Source organism: Carassius gibelio, chromosome B3 (genome assembly GCF_023724105.1).
Source record: "Carassius gibelio isolate Cgi1373 ecotype wild population from Czech Republic chromosome B3, carGib1.2-hapl.c, whole genome shotgun sequence".
Taxonomy (NCBI): Eukaryota; Metazoa; Chordata; class Actinopteri; order Cypriniformes; family Cyprinidae; genus Carassius; species Carassius gibelio.
In genome coordinates, this window is record NC_068398.1 from 41,445,533 (window position 1) to 41,465,095 (window position 19,563).

The 19,563-nt window shown below is 40.9% G+C and overlaps 2 protein-coding genes and 1 pseudogene across 5 annotated transcripts in view; all 3 read left to right on the forward strand.

Moving 5' to 3' along the window:
• Window positions 1-19,563, forward strand: part of LOC127953344 (zinc finger protein 271-like) — an 838,866-nt gene that overhangs the window by 711,630 nt on the left and 107,673 nt on the right. For 2 of the 4 annotated variants that reach the window (XM_052552531.1, XM_052552530.1), the window contains exon 1: window positions 15,354-15,853. The exons of the other annotated variants lie outside the window; for them this stretch is intronic. In XM_052552531.1, the coding sequence (XP_052408491.1) occupies window positions 15,535-15,853 (319 nt within the window). In that variant the 5' untranslated portion in view covers window positions 15,354-15,534. Of the gene's footprint in view, window positions 1-15,353; window positions 15,854-19,563 lie in introns of those variants that run through there. 4 annotated transcript variants of the gene reach the window in all.
• On the forward strand, window positions 8,438-10,724 carry LOC127952003 (THAP domain-containing protein 6-like; annotated as a pseudogene).
• On the forward strand, window positions 12,226-14,905 carry LOC127953427 (uncharacterized). Its single transcript, XM_052552672.1, has 2 exons — window positions 12,226-13,439; window positions 13,900-14,905. Exons 1-2 carry the CDS (start codon window positions 13,340-13,342, stop codon window positions 14,625-14,627), a joined length of 828 nt encoding a protein of 275 aa, XP_052408632.1. The 5' UTR covers window positions 12,226-13,339; the 3' UTR covers window positions 14,628-14,905.

Genomic DNA, 19,563 nt, shown 5'->3' on the forward strand with positions numbered 1-19,563 from the left:
CCTCAACGACGATGTCATTCATTCCGAGACTTGGGAGGACCATCTCGAGTGGCTTTGGAGGGTGCTGATGGAACTACGCTGGGCTAGCCTGACTGCCAATCCCCGGAAATGTCATCTGGCCCTCGCCGAAGCTACGTACCTATGTAGCTATCCTTCCACGCCACGGCCCACCTACAAGATGCAGGTATGGGCCTTTTGGGGGTTGGTGGGTTACTACCGCTGCTTTATCCCTAACTTTTTCTCCTTAGCTTCTCCTCTGACAGACCTGACCAGGAAAGGGCAGTCAGAGAAGGTCCCGTGGACCCCCGAGATGGAAGCGGTGTTCCACCAGATAAAGGCAGCCCTCACGACGGAGATGGTCCTCTGAGCCCCTGACTTCAACCTCCCATTCCTGCTGCAGATGGATGCATCCAAAAACGGGTTGGGAGCCGTTCGATCGCAGGGCCATGACGGTGAAGAACACCCGGTGATATAAATAAGCCAAAAGCTGACCCCTGCGGAGCAACGGTACACCACAGTGGAGAGGGAAGCATTGGCCATCAAGTGGGCAGTCCTGGAGCTCAGGTATTACCTCCTCAGCCGCCACTTCACCCTCATACCCGCCCACAGTCCCCTACAGTGGATGGCCAGGGCCAAGGAGATGAATGCCAGGGTGACACGGTGGTTCCTCGCGCTTCAGGACTCCAACTTCACCATGCAACACAGAGCGGGGATGGCCAACGGCAACGCCGACGGACTCTCCCGGATTTGGCCAGCTTTCGCATGTCTGTCAGGGTCCATTTCCCGCCCTCCCCCAGTCTCCCCGCTTCACCATAGGAACCGGCTGACGCTTGGTGGGGGGGGGGGATGACACGTGTCCCAAACTCTTGTCAGCATTACGTGGAAATGGAGCAGGCACACCTGCACCTGCTCACCACGGGCTGAGCGGCCACACCTGCGCCCCATCAAGCTCTGGTTACTTAAACCCGGCAAACGAACGCAGAGGTAAATGATGTCTCTGCAAGACTCGGTTAACCCCTTCTTTCATTGTGCCTACAGAGAGCAGCGTGTGACCGCCAGCCCCACCGCACATGGGAGAGCACGGACCAACACTGCACCAGCGCACCAACTAACAAGGAAGCCGTGCACCAAGCACCAAGCTGCCTCACATTAACGCCATTTCACCACCTCGCCTTTAATAAAATCCACCCTTCGGGGAACTTACCTTCATCCTCGAGTCATCCTTCTTCATCTCGCCACAAAATGTATATATGTGTATATAACTTGAATGTAGACATTTCACGATCTATAGATTTTTTTTTTTCAGACACAGAGTTTCGTTGTTATTCTGAGTTCATACAAATAAACGTTTACAGATTCAAAAAATGTATTACTTTTATCTGTAGGGCCAAAAATTAGTGTGACTGCATCATATAATAATTGCTGTTAATAATGTTCGTCTGGCTGACTACGTCTTGTATTAATTTTTCTGAAAAATCCTGTCATACGTGCACAAACTGACTGCCATCACTTATAAGCTACTACTAAATATTGTAGAAACGTAATTTTCTGTAAAGTTGCTTTGCAACGATTTGTATTGTAAAAAGCACAATACAAATAAACTTGAATTTAATTCAAATAGACGCGTTCACTTTGATAGCAGTGATCATACAGTAATAGCGAGCTGATTTGGGCTGATTTGCACTCAAACAGAAGGTAATCATGCAGATACATTCACATTCAACATAAAACACACTCTCACATGTATAAAAACTAGTGGTGGGCATAGATTAATTTTTTAAATCTAGATTAATCTCACTGTGATCTTGAAATTAATCTAGATTAATCTAGATTAAAATGGCTCATTCGAATTCTGCCGAAAGCATTCAGAGTATGTGTGTTACCCAAATAAAATTGAGAAGTCTTTGAGAAGGGGTTTATGAAGCTAGGTGGTGCATTAGAAAAGGGTCTCATCTCCTGTTTCCAAAATGCATCACAAAGTGCTTGAAAAAGCTGTAAACTAATTCCACATTGCACAAAGTGCAAACAACATTACTCCTGTTTCACACCAATGTTTAAGTTTTTTTTTCAAGTTTGTAGGTGTCAAGGTACAGAAACCAAATAATTATATTTAAAATAGTACTGGATAGTCTTCAATGTATAAATGAAATATACAATCAAACCTACCAAACAGACACCTTCAACATTTCTCACAGGGTCTTGTGATAGCAAAGACAATGATAAATAAACACCTAATCTTCATCTTCAGAAAACCTCTTCAGCTTTTTATTTTATTTCTCATCGAACACAAAACAACAGTCCCCTACAGTGGATGGCCAGGGCCAAGGAGATGAATGCCAGGGTGACACGGTGGTTCCTCGCGCTTCAGGACTCCAACTTCACCATGCAACACAGAGCGGGGATGGCCAACGGCAACGCCGACGGACTCTCCCGGATTTGGCCAGCTTTCGCATGTCTGTCAGGGTCCATTTCCCGCCCTCCCCCAGTCTCCCCGCTTCACCATAGGAACCGGCTGACGCTTGGTGGGGGGGGGGGATGACACGTGTCCCAAACTCTTGTCAGCATTACGTGGAAATGGAGCAGGCACACCTGCACCTGCTCACCACGGGCTGAGCGGCCACACCTGCGCCCCATCAAGCTCTGGTTACTTAAACCCGGCAAACGAACGCAGAGGTAAATGATGTCTCTGCAAGACTCGGTTAACCCCTTCTTTCATTGTGCCTACAGACAGCAGCGTGTGACCGCCAGCCCCACCGCACATGGGAGAGCACGGACCAACACTGCACCAGCGCACCAACTAACAAGGAAGCCGTGCACCAAGCACCAAGCTGCCTCACATTAACGCCATTTCACCACCTCGCCTTTAATAAAATCCACCCTTCGGGGAACTTACCTTCATCCTCGAGTCATCCTTCTTCATCTCGCCACAAAATGTATATATGTGTATATAACTTGAATGTAGACATTTCACGATCTATAGATTTTTTTTTTTCAGACACAGAGTTTCGTTGTTATTCTGAGTTCATACAAATAAACGTTTACAGATTCAAAAAATGTATTACTTTTATCTGTAGGGCCAAAAATTAGTGTGACTGCATCATATAATAATTGCTGTTAATAATGTTCGTCTGGCTGACTACGTCTTGTATTAATTTTTCTGAAAAATCCTGTCATACGTGCACAAACTGACTGCCATCACTTATAAGCTACTACTAAATATTGTAGAAACGTAATTTTCTGTAAAGTTGCTTTGCAACGATTTGTATTGTAAAAAGCACAATACAAATAAACTTGAATTTAATTCAAATAGACGCGTTCACTTTGATAGCAGTGATCATACAGTAATAGCGAGCTGATTTGGGCTGATTTGCACTCAAACAGAAGGTAATCATGCAGATACATTCACATTCAACATAAAACACACTCTCACATGTATAAAAACTAGTGGTGGGCATAGATTAATTTTTTAAATCTAGATTAATCTCACTGTGATCTTGAAATTAATCTAGATTAATCTAGATTAAAATGGCTCATTCGAATTCTGCCGAAAGCATTCAGAGTATGTGTGTTACCCAAATAAAATTGAGAAGTCTTTGAGAAGGGGTTTATGAAGCTAGGTGGTGCATTAGAAAAGGGTCTCATCTCCTGTTTCCAAAATGCATCACAAAGTGCTTGAAAAAGCTGTAAACTAATTCCACATTGCACAAAGTGCAAACAACATTACTCCTGTTTCACACCAATGTTTAAGTTTTTTTTCAAGTTTGTAGGTGTCAAGGTACAGAAACCAAATAATTATATTTAAAATAGTACTGGATAGTCTTCAATGTATAAATGAAATATACAATCAAACCTACCAAACAGACACCTTCAACATTTCTCACAGGGTCTTGTGATAGCAAAGACACTGATAAATAAACACCTAATCTTCATCTTCAGAAAACCTCTTCAGCTTTTTATTTTATTTCTCATCGAACACAAAACAACAGTCCCCTACAGTGGATGGCCAGGGCCAAGGAGATGAATGCCAGGGTGACACGGTGGTTCCTCGCGCTTCAGGACTCCAACTTCACCATGCAACACAGAGCGGGGATGGCCAACGGCAACGCCGACGGACTCTCCCGGATTTGGCCAGCTTTCGCATGTCTGTCAGGGTCCATTTCCCGCCCTCCCCCAGTCTCCCCGCTTCACCATAGGAACCGGCTGACGCTTGGTGGGGGGGGGGGGATGACACGTGTCCCAAACTCTTGTCAGCATTACGTGGAAATGGAGCAGGCACACCTGCACCTGCTCACCACGGGCTGAGCGGCCACACCTGCGCCCCATCAAGCTCTGGTTACTTAAACCCGGCAAACGAACGCAGAGGTAAATGATGTCTCTGCAAGACTCGGTTAACCCCTTCTTTCATTGTGCCTACAGAGAGCAGCGTGTGACCGCCAGCCCCACCGCACATGGGAGAGCACGGACCAACACTGCACCAGCGCACCAACTAACAAGGAAGCCGTGCACCAAGCACCAAGCTGCCTCACATTAACGCCATTTCACCACCTCGCCTTTAATAAAATCCACCCTTCGGGGAACTTACCTTCATCCTCGAGTCATCCTTCTTCATCTCGCCACAAAATGTATATATGTGTATATAACTTGAATGTAGACATTTCACGATCTATAGATTTTTTTTTTTTCAGACACAGAGTTTCGTTGTTATTCTGAGTTCATACAAATAAACGTTTACAGATTCAAAAAATGTATTACTTTTATCTGTAGGGCCAAAAATTAGTGTGACTGCATCATATAATAATTGCTGTTAATAATGTTCGTCTGGCTGACTACGTCTTGTATTAATTTTTCTGAAAAATCCTGTCATACGTGCACAAACTGACTGCCATCACTTATAAGCTACTACTAAATATTGTAGAAACGTAATTTTCTGTAAAGTTGCTTTGCAACGATTTGTATTGTAAAAAGCACAATACAAATAAACTTGAATTTAATTCAAATAGACGCGTTCACTTTGATAGCAGTGATCATACAGTAATAGCGAGCTGATTTGGGCTGATTTGCACTCAAACAGAAGGTAATCATGCAGATACATTCACATTCAACATAAAACACACTCTCACATGTATAAAAACTAGTGGTGGGCATAGATTAATTTTTTAAATCTAGATTAATCTCACTGTGATCTTGAAATTAATCTAGATTAATCTAAATTAAAATGGCTCATTCGAATTCTGCCGAAAGCATTCAGAGTATGTGTGTTACCCAAATAAAATTGAGAAGTCTTTGAGAAGGGGTTTATGAAGCTAGGTGGTGCATTAGAAAAGGGTCTCATCTCCTGTTTCCAAAATGCATCACAAAGTGCTTGAAAAAGCTGTAAACTAATTCCACATTGCACAAAGTGCAAACAACATTACTCCTGTTTCACACCAATGTTTAAGTTTTTTTTCAAGTTTGTAGGTGTCAAGGTACAGAAACCAAATAATTATATTTAAAATAGTACTGGATAGTCTTCAATGTATAAATGAAATATACAATCAAACCTACCAAACAGACACCTTCAACATTTCTCACATTATTACAGTTTTGCTTTATATATATAAAAAAATATATCTGGTGTCTGAATAATTTTTGGTTTGACTGTAAAAACTACAAACTAATTCAGTCAAGAGCAGTGAGTGATTTTCTTTCATTTTCTACGATTAACATTACAGCAGCCAGTAGCTAAATTAGGCGCGGTCACTTTAAGAGAAGATGAACGCATCCAATATAATACTCATCCCATTTATTCCCTTAACTGTTTACTTTCACTTAAGTAATAACTTACAGTTTTATCTAGCATAATTTCCATGGTGGATATTTTGACATATTTTGTATGTATTTGTCGGCACAAGAGCAAAAATAAGCAAATTCGATGTTCAAGTGTTTTGAGACGCCTTGTAGACAATCTTATAAAAATATTTGTAGGTGTCTAATTTTTCATGATATCTTATTCAGATTTGAAATAGAAGCTCATGGGACATTTGACTTTCAACCCTTTACTTTTCTAGATTGCTCCAGAACTGATTTCATGTATTTTTATATCAAATTAAAAAAAAAATTAATTGTGTTAAAAAAAAAAATTAAGGCTACTTTAGTATCTTTAACTTTTCATATTTTTGAGCATTACAAAATCTAGTTGATAAAAAGTAAAGCCCAAAGGGTCTTCTTTCCAAAGACACCAAAATTATGTTTATAACACACTGAAGTAGGGCAATGATACTTTTAAGTTAGGTAGAGCACTTTCAGCTCTGAGTCTCATAATGTGGGGTCAGGTTAACAGTTCTTTAGTCATTTTCTGCCAGATCGTCCAGTCTGCTTATTTGGTAATGAGCTAAAGCCTCCCAGTGTCTTTGGACCAGTCCAGTGTTTGGGTCATGTTTTTTATGGAGTTCTAATTCTGTGTTTATCTTTTCTTTTTCTTTTTTTTTTGTGCTTTAGACCTCACTCCACCTGCATTCATCCTGCATTCTGCCTGCTACGCCCGTTCAACAAACTAATCTCTCTGCTCAACATATTTCTGGCCTGTTTGGTTTGCAGCCCATATCTTCTAATAATCTTCACCCACAAAGAAGAGATGGATTGTGCTGCTTGCCTTTTGGGAATAAACTAATTTTATTTGCATAATTTTTAGTCTGTGTTCTGCTTTTGGGTCCAAAACTGGGTTTGGTTACAACAGATGTTCACAGATGTGATGATGGCTGATTTTAGTGAGAGGATAAAGATCTTTTTGAAGACCCTGGTGAACTGCTTGTACAAGGACCTCCATGTATAAAAGAAAGACATTTATTTTTCATTCAGCCAGACATTTGTAAGAGTGAATACTGTACACACACTGAAAACATTAATTTACCCTTTCATTTTTATATACACTGTCATTTATAAATTATAGTGAGATGTTTTTAATACATAATGCTTCCTTTGTACAGAACTTTACACAGTGCATTTATATGAAAATGAAATAACATAATACAAAATGCAGCAGAAATAATTTTTATACCTATATATTTTTCTTGTGAATCCCAATGTTCTTTACTGAAATCTGCCCAAATAATTATTTCATATTAATAATATTGTTATTAATTATATTAAAATAATGATGTATTAATATAAAGTTGTTACGGGTTAGCTGGTGTGTAATGAAGGGCGCATGAGGAAGACGATATACAAAAGGGTACTTTTAATAATCGCAGGAGAATAAGGGCACATCCAACATAACACAATATACAACCGTAATCACGGAGGAGGAGGAACTAAAAAGACAGGGTATTTAAGAACACGGGAGGTAATCAGGGAAATGGAGAGAGGTGGGGATTAATCAAATCAACCAAACAAGAACAGGAAAAAGACCAATTAAGGGAACTCAAACTCTATGTACGTAACAGTTCGCCCCCTCCCGGAACGGTGCATCCTCGCACTGCAAGAGGAATACCAGCGGAGGGAGGGTGGGGGTTCTGGAGGCGGGCATGGGGCAGGCAAGGGGCAGCCAAAGAGGGAGCATGGAGCATGGAAACAGGGTGGAGTGGATGGAGGGAGGAGCCAGGGAGGAGCCCGGAGCAGGAGGAGCCAGATGGTGCTCCAGAGACCAGCCAGGATGAAGATCCACTGTGGAGTCGACGGCGGGAGGAGCCATGGTGGAGGAGAAGACGACAATACCAGGGGGCCGACAGATGGAGACTGCGCCGGTGGGTGAGGAGCCCAAGATAGAGCAGAGCAGTCGCAGAGCCAGTGTGACACTGAGGGTCCGGAGGTCCAAGGGACCGCTGAAGGCCCAGCTAACCAATCACAGCACATTTCATATTTCAGAAGGGGGGCCTCCATTTGAAATATTTGAGCCGTTCATGCCAGACTGGGGAGAGAGGTTTAGTAATAATGTAAAATATATGAAAAAATAATTTTTTCAAACATCCTAGTATGAGAGCCTGTTCTAGACTTTGTAAAAGAGCATATTAGGACCCCTTTAAAAGCACTAAATACACTTCTGTGTCTTTCTAAAGCAAGGCTGGATTTACCTCTTATCATGACAAACAGGCAAAACTCATTTTTGTTCATGGAAGGCCCAGTTTGTAAAAGTAAACTATTAATTTAAATTATAGACAAGTGCAATATCTGCTTAATGCAAATGTAATTGGCTTCATTTACAAAATTAGGTTCAAGTTTATTTGTATAGTGCTTTTTACAATACAAATCGCTACAAAGCAACTTTACAGAAAAGTTGATTTTGTTCGCCTGTCAATTCAAATGTCTTTTGATTGAGGTTAATCACTGTCTGTCAGGTCAGTTTATAGTTGTGATAGCAAAGACACTGATAAATAAACACCTAATCTTCATCTTCAGAAAACCTCTTCAGCTTTTTATTTTATTTCTCATCGAACACAAAACAAATTCAATCATACTGGCAGGAAATGTTCTTTAGATTGTGTTTATTTATATCCATTTATTTGTATTAAACACCACGCTGACGGAAGGAAAGTAATTTAAAATAAGATAAAATTAGACAAAAATTATATTTAAAGTAAATATATATATATATTTTAATCCATTCATTTAGCAACGGATGTAGTGCTGGATGCTGCTCGGACGCGCAGACAGTTATGCTACACGCTTCAAATATCTCACTTAAAGGACCCTTCGAAGGGAGTAGGGCATAGGGATGCTCACTTCGGTTTGCTATTCGCCCCAAATGACCAAAGACATATATACGTAGACGCCTCATGACGTGCTGGAGCGTGATCCAGCGTCGGTGCCATATTGGTTGGGTCTCTCCACTCAACGCTAGCACCAGAGTCAATCGGAGTTAACGGAGAGCGAGCAATTATGCCCGTATTTTGTGCAGCTTACGGTTGCAATAACCGACGCAATATTGATACCAGATCGCATGGGATTACATTCCACAAGTAGGATTGAACAATAATTTAGGTTATTTTACCATTTATACAATTATGCCATCATGACTAACGTTACTTACATGTAACGTTCAGCAGGAACTTGTAACGCAACTTACTCTCATTATCTCTTGCTGGGTTTTTTTTCTCTTCACACTTTGAAGGTTTCCCAGTGATACAGGCTTGAGGAGGCAATGGGAAGTTGCTATAAGACGGGAGGGTTTTGTTGTGACTGAGTCGTCAAAGCTCTGCAGTGAACACTTCAAGTCTGATGATTTTGACAGGACGGGTCAGATTGTCAGGCCCCATCTGTCTTCAATTTCCCATGTCATCTTCAAAGAGTAGGTGTATTTTACTCTACATGCTACAGAGATGTCTATGATTCATATGTAAAACAAAAACTGTAAAACCGTTAGATATTTCTGCATGTATTAGTGATATATCGTGTATTAAAATACACTGTGGGATACTAAAACCTTTTCAAGTGTTTTTAATGAAGTTGTTTTTAATTATTAAGTTTATTATATTTTAGCCTGTAGTGACAAGGAACACAAAAACTTTAAGGAAAGCTGAAGAGAGCCTATCAGTGGACCTTTCTCAGCATTTTCCTGAAAGTGAACCTCAGCTCAATGATGTGAGTATTTGTAGGCTATTTAATATGTCCCATACAGCCCATCATGGCTGTGGTCATATCAAAATATCTGCCTTGCTTTCTGCAACTCTTTTCAGAAATACTCATACACTTATATGTGTATGAGTATATGTTATAAATAAATAAATACACACGTGAACAAGTACACACCTTCTTTCACTCACATTCTCTCATACACGCACCCTTTCTCTCTTTCCCATAGTCATGGTGCTGGCAGTGATATTACGGGTAAGAAATTAAGAATGTGTGCCTGCACATATGCAGTGCTGTGCACCAAACAACTGTGAGTGGTATGATATAAACATCACTGAAAATATTTTCATCCTTCTTTCTACTAGGACCACTCCTATGCATTGCCCAATTCTCCTTCTCGTCTAAAGGCCAGACTCAGTGAAGCTTTGGCTAGAGTGGAGAGTTTAGAGCGGGAGAAGCAAAATGCAAAGACCCGAGAACGGAGAGCAAAGAAAACATAAAGAGTCTTCTGGAAGATCTGAAGGAAAAGAACCTTATTAATGAGGAGTTGAATGAAAGGCTTGTCTTCCACTCCGGTAAAAATAAATTGATAATACAACCTTGAATTGTATGTTGTTTACACTCTTTGTCAGACTTTACAAAAGGTATTATTTCAAGGGAACTTTCTAACTAGTCTGTCCAACTAGTTTAACTGAATTTCAGATCTTCAGGTAGACCTCTTTTCAAAGCGGGGCCATGAATACACCAAGGACCAGAGAGAGTTTGCCCTCACACTGCACCTCCATGGCCCAAAAGCCTACAGTTACCTGAGGGATTCTCTGCATCTTCCCCTTCCACATCCACATACATTGCAACGGTGTAGTACATGTTTTTTTTTTATTACACTTTTTAAACATACTGGTTAAAATACTTAAAACACTTCAGCCCTACATAATGTACAACAAACAGGGAACTGATATAGAAGTTTTGAGCGTGTATGTGCTGTTTTCACTATTTTTTTCTTGGAAAATGTCTTCCAAAGTATTGAAAAAAAGAACAATCATAGAAAAAAATGAAAAAGTGCCCAAAATAGGGATCCAAGGGTTGAAGCACGAAATAGCTATTTATTTTCTTTTTGTAAAGGTTGCCAGGCCTGGGCTCAACACAATGATGTTGGACATGTTGAAGAGAAGATGTAAAGAAGATCCTGTTAAATATGGCTCTGTGGCCCTCATGTTGGATGCCATGGCCATCAAAAAACATGTCCAGTACAATCCCCATACCCAGAAAATGTCTGGATATGTGGATTTGGGGAATGGCATGGATGAGACTGATTTAGCCACAGAGGTGCTTGTTTTTAGGGTGGTAGGAATACAGGGTCATTGGAAAGCTCCAATTGCCTACTACCTCACAAAGTCTCTGTCTCCAGACACAGAAGGTCCTGGTTGTCCATGCTCTGGAGGAATTGCATGCACGTGGCATAAAAGTAGTCTGCATGACAATGAATGGACATGCTTCCAATGTCAACATGTGCAACCAGCTCGGGTGTCAGCTAAAGGGAAACCCCAATGAGCCGTTCAAAACCTTCTTTGAAAATCCAGTGACCGCTGACAGGTTGTTTGTGTTGATGGACGCTTGTCACATGTTGAAACTGGCACGCAACATGTTGCAGGCTTACAGCCCGATAACCAGCGCCACTGGAGAAATCAGCTGGTCATACATCGTTGAGCTCAACAATGTCCAAGCAAAAGATGGACTGCATGCGGCCAACAAGATAACAAACAAGCATGTTCAATTTGATGGCCAGAAGATTAAGGTGTCCCTGGCTGCTCAAACACTGAGTCAATCTGTAGTGATAGCACTGCGCACACTGAGAGACCTTGGTTATTCACAGTTTAAAAACTGTGAAGCAACGGCAGAATTCATTGAGGTAACATAACACACAAACAAGATTAGGAAGATTAGACCCTTCCTGTCAGAGCAAGCAACCCAACTTCTTGTCCAAGCTCTTGTTCTCTCTAGACTGGACTATTGTAATGCTCTCCTGGCGGGCCTTCCTGCATGTACTGTCAAGCCTCTGCAAATGATCCAGAATGCAGCAGCGAGGGTTGTCTTCAATGAGCCAAAAAAAGCTCATGTTACTCCTCTCCTCATCAGGTTACACTGGCTACCAGTAGCTGCTCGCATCAAATTCAAGGTACTGATGCTTGCCTACAAGACGACCACTGGCACGGCACCAACTTACCTAAACTCACTGGTTAAATCCTATGTGCCCTCAAGAAGTTTGCGTTCTGCAAGTGAACAACGCCTTGTGGTGCCATCCCAAAGAAATTCAAAATCACTCTCACGGACCTTTTCCTGGACTGTGCCCAGCTGGTGGAATGACCTCCCAATCTCAATTCGTACAGCTGAGTCTTTACTCATTTTCAAGAAACATCTAAAAACTCATCTTTTTCGCCTGCACTTAACCTACTAACACCAGTACTTTTCCTTTTCTTGTCTCTTTTTTTCATATAAAAAAAAAAAAATTTATATATACCTGGCTATGCGTTCTATACTAGACTAACTGAGACTTGTCATGGCACTTGTATTCTGTTGTTGTTCTCTTGTTGACCTGACTGCTTCTATTGTTCTCATTTGTAAGTCGCTTTGGATAAAAGCGTCTGCTAAATGATTAAATGTAAATGTAAATGTAAACATTGTTATATAACACTGCATATTCTGCATGAAAGCTTATACTTACCTGTAGAGGGAAATCCAAGCAGAGCTTTGTACTAAAGTACTTTTTTTGTATATTGAAATTAGATTATAATTTGATTTCCATGATATGATACTACTGTTATGGGTGATATATCAGTTAACAGAGCCTTATGCTTTTTTTAAGATGATTGACAGGTTGTTTGACATCCTGAACAGCCGCAATCCCCGTGCCAAGGGTTACAAAGCTCCTCTGAGTGCTTTGAATTGGACAGAGAGAGTAGAGCTCTTGTTGAGAGGCAGGGAATACTTGCTCAGTTTGATGGCACACCCCTCCACCAAACAAAGAGTTTTGTTTTTTTTATATCGAATGGTTTCCACGAAAAGTTCACAACATCGTAAGTTAATATGATGCTCTGTTCTCTTGCTACACATCGAGTTCATAAGATGTTCTTTCTCTGGTTTGGATCGTTTTGCTGTCTGCAGTTTTGTTTCTGTTGACTCTTCTGTTCAGTATTTTTCAGGTCATACAGGACAGGTGTCAAATATGGTATGTATGTTCATATGATGTTGCATTTTGCAAAACCAGAGGCAGGAGATAATGTGAGTCCCTCCTGCTTTAAGGAGCATATCTTGTATTGCACTTTTTCTTCTTGTTTATGATGTTTGTCTCTGCATGTTGAAATCTTCTTGTGTTCAGTGTTTTTCAGGTCATAGAGGTGCCAAATGGTATGTACAGTATGACATGTTCTTGTTTTTAAGCTCTTCTTGTTCAGTTTTAATATAGTTCCTAGTTGTTCCTGACACTGACTTATGCTCTCAAGAAGCACCCAGTAATTTTGCACCCAGTAGATTTGTACTGCACTTAAATCATTTACCATTCAGGGACTTTATTGGAGCAAAACATTTATTGCTACCACTATCTCTGTCGCCATGTGTTGTGTTACATGTTATGAATATTTGTAAAAAAGTCAATTAATGTCTTTCAAAAACTTACAATTGCAATTACTAGGTGCTCTCAAGGTGTCTTGTTTTGCCATGATCTTATTGATGAAATGTTTTCTTTTGAAGGTATCTGTCAGTCATTGGCTTTGTCATCAACATGGACACATAGTTGATGATGATTCCTGACCTGCTCCAAGTTCAGTGTTATGTCTGCACATACCGCTTCAGTCAGGATCACTTGGAGCTTTTGTTCAATTCTGTCAGGGCATCAGGTATAATTTTCACATTTATAATTTGTTTTTTTAGTCAATGGGTCAGACCGGATATTGGTACCTTCTGGGTGGGCAAATTACAGTAGAAGTTTTTATATATATATATATATATATATATATACAGTACCTACATACATCCCTAGTTTACAGTATGATTTGATGTGATAGACCTCTCAGACTGGTCATTTATTGGTGGCTATCACTTCATGAAGTAATCCACCCCCTAAAGCAAATGGCACATCAGACACCTGTGTGTATCTTTTTTATAGCCTACCTTTGGAAAAAACATGGTTATACAGTTATTACCTTACTTACCTTTTATAGCCTACCTGTGGGAAAAAATGGTTATACAGTTTCCTTACCTTACCTCAGAAGATATATCTATTATGACTCTGACTGTCCTCATTAAACATCTCTGTAGTCTAAGTGTGTAAAAGGTTGTTGTTGTTGTTTTTTTTAGGAGGCTGGAATAACTATCCAACTGCAGGGCAGTTCCAAGGCATTTTCCGTCGTCTGATGGTTCGTTGTGGTGTCTCACCAAGTGGGTCAGGCAATGTGGCAGCACAAGATGAAACTGTGTCCCTATCAGCTGCAGAAATGCACTCTGCTTTAATGGCAGAGGAAGAGCTCCTATTTCCATTTGCAAACATATCTGCAGTCATATGTGACCACAGTTACCTGCCCACCCGCTTTGGTGGTCTTGTGGACAATGCCCTTGTCTACATTTCAGGGTTTGTTGTCAGAATTTTTTTTAAAAAACTGTCCTGTGAGGTGTGCCGTGCAAGCCTCGTCACAGCTGCTGTACCCTCATCTTTTGAAAAGAGCTACCACCTGCTTGAACTTAAAAACAATGGTGGGCTGATGATCCACTCAGAGGGAACAGTGAAGGTGGTCAGAGCAGCAGAGCGTGTGATTCGACAAAACTCAAAGCAACAAGGGGTCCGTGTGTCCTTCGTCAACCGTTTTGTTCGGGCGGAGATTGGTTCAGAGGATGTGTTCTTACTCGGGGAGCACATTGCAGACACCCAATTTGGAATTGAGAACCATCATTTCATGCTTGTGTCATTTGTGGTGTCTGTATTTCACAAAGTAAGGCTGCACCACATCACAAAATTAACTACCCTGGAGTTACAGAGTGCAAGCATACGCAAGAAGCTGTGCAAAACAGTTCTTTTTAAAGGATTTTAGCTCCCCAGTCCCAGTTGCAAGCCTGACAGGGTAATGTAAGATGCTGGAATGACCTGGCATTATAACGTTTACTTTAGGCCTTTACAAAAATGTTCTGAGCTGGTACAGTATATATGGGAGCTTGTATGTATATGTGTTACAGAAGGTGAGTGAGTGTGTGAGTTAGAGTGTGAGTGAGAAATAAATTCAAGTGAAAAATCAAACTTTTCTTTATTAAAATATAAAATTCATTAATTTATACATTTATCTATATGCCTGTGTGAGAGAAATAAATTCAAATGAACAATCAAACTGGTTTCTTTATTAAAATATAAAATTCATTCATTTATACATTTATCAATATGTCATAGTCTACCATATGTCTTAGTTAAAGCTCGTAATACAAAGTATTTCTACATGATAGCAGAGTTTTTCAATGTGTGACAGCAGTTTGTAACAAACCAAACCGTGTGAAAATCCGGTAAAAACTCGGGGAGTTATGATCATTGTATTTTTAGAATACATCTTCCTAAGTAGAAATAAATGCGGGGGACGCCGCATTGGGGACCCATCCAAGATGGCGCCGCGCTGATACGTCCGCTCCAATAGGCAGCGACAGTCTATGAGGCGTCTACGTATATTATGTCTATGCAAATGACGACGAACTGACATGAGGGTCCCGTCGTTTCGCTCCAGTCCAGCGGGAGGCGCTTAACACATCCGTTTGTTTGACAAATTAAACCTCAGAGGAAGAAGTTCAGTTTCATCGCGCTCTCTGTTGTTTTGTCGGTATGACATGTTTCTAAAATAAAATAATACAGTTTTTGAATCAGTTCAGTAAATACCTGTAATATTCTCTTCTTCATATTCGTGATTGAGTCTTGAAGCGAGTCGTTTATCATCTGAACTGAGATCTGCTGCTGTGAAGATGGAGTTTGTTAAAGAAGAGAGAGAAGAGAACACGAGTGAACCAGAAACCAGCACAATAAAACAAGAGGAACCAGAAACCTGCACAATAAAACAAGAAGAACCAGAAACCTGGAGAATAAAACAGGAGGCACCAGAAACCTGCACAATAAAACAAGAGGACCCAGAAACCTGGAGAATAAAACACGAGGAACCCGAAACCTGCACAATAAAACAAGAGGAACCAGAAACCTGGAGAATAAAACACGAGGAACCAGAAACCTGCACAATAAAACACGAGGAACCAGAAACTTTGAGAATAAAACACGAGGAACAAGGAGGTTGGTGTTTATTCTTCATTCATCTTTAATGACTCTTTGTGGTACATAAGGCTTATAAAGCTTTTTTTCTGGGTATTTTTGAGCACTGGAGAATTTCTGTGTAGACGTGTGTGTGTGTGTGTGTGTGTGTGTGTGTGTGTGTGTATATATAAGCATATTAATAACTTGTGATAACACTGTAATCGGCACAATCCAACACTGTAATCAGCACAATCTCTGCAACAATAATATGCTGTGCAGTAAGATGTAGAATACATGTTTGTGTTTTTGAAAAAACAACATTTATGGTTAGCGTGAATTTTTTTAACTCACTGAAATAAGGCCATGATACACAAACAGAACATTTGTTCATAAAACATAATAATGTTCTGATCTCATGATAAATGTTATTTTGAATAATGTGTATTACCAGACAGTTGAACAGTATTTTTTCTACTATCAAATGTGCCCCAGCTACTGTTTGGTTACCCACATTCTTCAAAATATCTTTTTTCTTTTGTGTTCACAGCAAGAAAGATATTAAAGGGTTAGTTCACCCAAAAATTAAAATTATGTTTTACTCACTGTCAAGAACTCTTTAGGTGTATATGACTGATTTATTTCAGATTAATCCAATCTGATTTATATATAAAAAAAAATCCTGGCTCTTCCAAGCATTAGAATTGGAGTAGGAGAGTGTATTGAGTCCAAAAGTAATCAAATTAAGCATGCGCATCTGTAATAAAAAGTGCCTCACATGGCTCCGAGGAATGAATAAAGGCCTCCTGTATTAGGGTTGTGCCGATAGACAATAGTATCATTTTCTTATTGATGTATTAGATTATAATAATAACTATAATTTTTTTATTAGGCGGCTTATTATAATACGGCTATCAAACTGCCCAGCTATTTCACTTCAGCACCGGATTTCTCACACACCGCACGCAGGAGGATTAGAGTAGTTGTTGTAGTTGCTGAAGTTGTCCGCTTTGACTCAGATAACTCGTTAAATCCATGAAAAAAAAAAAGACCAAGAATGAGGAGTTGTTGTCCAACACATTTAATGGCTGCTACACGACACAACACATTTGTGAAAGATTAACTCTTTTTTCGTGTTACAAATAAAGATAAGACAAAATAATAACAAAGCGGCAGAGTGAACTTATCATCCATAATAGTTCTCACAAAGTCCTTCTCTTAAAGACTGATCACTTATAACACTCACTATGTGGTGATGACGTAGAAGGACTATGTGAGGGTGTACTCACACTAGCCAGTTTGAACCGTGCCCGGGTGCGTTTGACCACCAAAGCGCGGTTCGTTTGACTAGTGTGAGTGCTCCGAATCGTGCCCAGGCGTGGCTCGATTGGCCGGCCCTGGCCCGCTTGGAAGAGGTGGGCCAGGACACGGTTCAGTTGGACTCGGGTGCGGTTCGCATGCAGTGTGAGCGCTAACCGTGCAGGAGCACGGAAAAGGACGCGTTGCGTCACGGTTTTGCGACGCTCCAAAACCAACATGGCAGGGAAAGGGTCGCTTTGGTCTACGGCAGAGGTGCAAAACGCATAAAAACTAAAAACTGCAAAATCCTTGCTGCACTTCAGCTGGTACATTGCAAACATCCTCATACGAGCAGCGCGATTACGTGAAAATTTTCGCGCCACTAAGGCGACACATCTGTTTAACAACAGGCTGTGAGAGGGCTGTGGACAAAACGACACAAAATTATCCACAAAGAAAACAGAGCGATGTACTCCATTGCGTTCAGAGAGCGCCGCTCTTCCTGTTTATCCCGAAACCATCACACCATAATGACGTAAGCGTGCTCCGGCACGAATGCTGAAACGCTATATGTGAGTGCAGGCCAGAGGGGGAGTGGGGAGGGGGGACAATCGTACTCAGACCCGGTTCATGGCAACCGTGCCTAGTGTGAGTACACCCTGAGAATCACCTTGGATAAATTCAGTCTGCCGCCTTGTTATTATTTTTATGCACTCCACACTATAATGTGAAGCACGCAAAATACATAGTTTTGGCCGCTATGAAGTCTCCATCCACAAACAGACATACATCGTCTGCAGATATAAGGTATTTCTTTAGCTACAATAAGTTTTTAATAGTGCTGGGCGGTATACCGGTTCATACCGAAAACCGGTGTATATTTTTGGTGAGATTTTTTTATATACCGCCATACCGCTGTATTTAATAACTCAACGTACAGAATGAATGTTATGCTGCGCCATTACAATGTTTCAGATGGACCCTTTACAATGTTGCACTTCTAAGCAGCGACTGCGATCCGTGGTGAGGGTAAACTCAGCAGTGCTTTGGTTAGAGCTGTGCAAAAAATCGAATGCGATTTTCATGCACATCTCATCAGTAAAAACGCTCCTTTAGTTAGAAGTATTATCTCCAGCACATGTGTTCAGATCAGGGTTGCCAGGTTTTCACAACAAACCCTGCCCTGTTGCTTCTCAAAACTAGTCCAAAACTAATCGCAATTCCAGGAGGTTCCCAGATAAAAAAAAATTGCTTCTGTGGTTGTTTTTCATGTCCGCGGGTCGAAGTGACCCCAATACAAATAATGTGATATATAGCCCCTAAAATGCGAACTTTACCAAGGCAACCATGCCATAAAACGTACATTTTAATCCCGGAAAGCAATTTTTTTTTATCGGGGAACCTCCTGGAAACGCGATTGGGCTAATTTTGGACTAGTAAGCAACTGGGCAGGATTTGTTGTGAAAACCTGGCAACCATGATCTGAATGCACGCGCTGGAGATATACTTCTAATTACAGGAGCGTTTTTACTGATGGGATGTGCATGAAAACCGTATTTGATTTTTTGCACAGCCCTAGCTCTGGTGTTACGTTACGCCTGTTTCACACACAGTCCGTCTGCAGTTCGGTGTTGTTGTCCGTCAGTGCGTTCCAGGAGCGGTGCGTCTGCAGCAGTGCAGCGATTGTTAACGTACTGAGTCTATTTTTGCTGTGCTGCAGGCGCTAAATTAAAGTGAAAGTGCATTGTTCGTGAGAAAAGTGAACATGGATTGACATGGAAATGCAGTCATTTCACAATAAATGTATACTAGGGCTGGGCGATATATCTAACAATATGATCATGCGCATCTAATCAGTAAAGCTGCTTCCTTGATCACTGCTAAAATCGCCATCGCCTGCTTATAATTGGGGTGGCATTTAATAGACAGAGCCGTAGATCGCTGACAAGCTACGCAATATCGCGTTCATTATCGCAGATGAATCACCTTCGATAATGAACGCGATATTGCGTAGCTTGTCAGCGATCTACGGCTCTGTCTATTAAATGCCATTCCAGGTGATGGCGATTTTAGCGGTGATCACGGAAGCAGCTTTACTGATAAGATGCGCATGTTCATATCGCAACTGGGCAGGATTTGTTGTGAAAACCTGGCAACCATGATTGAAAGCACGTGCTGGAGATATACTTCTAATTACAGGAGCATCTTTACTGATGAAATGTGCATGAAAATCACATTCGATTTTTTGCACAGCTCTACTATGAAGTGAAGACCATTTCAGATGACTACCTCTTGAAGCTCATCAAGAGAATGCCAAGAGTGTGCAAAGCAGTAATCAAAGCAAAAGGTGGCTACTTTGAAGAACCTACAAAATGACATATTTTCAGTTGTTTCACACACTTTTATACAAAGAGACTTACAGTGCACTCAGGCTATCACTTTTTACCAGTCAT

Bases quoted from the DNA above. Each gene is read 5' to 3' on its own strand.
- LOC127953427 (XM_052552672.1), top strand. From the start codon at position 13,340: ATGATGATTCCTGACCTGCTCCAAGTTCAGTGTTATGTCTGCACATAC. The intron at 13,440-13,899 runs GTATAATTTTCA...TGTTTTTTTTAG, and splicing joins CAATTCTGTCAGGGCATCAG to GAGGCTGGAATAACTATCCA.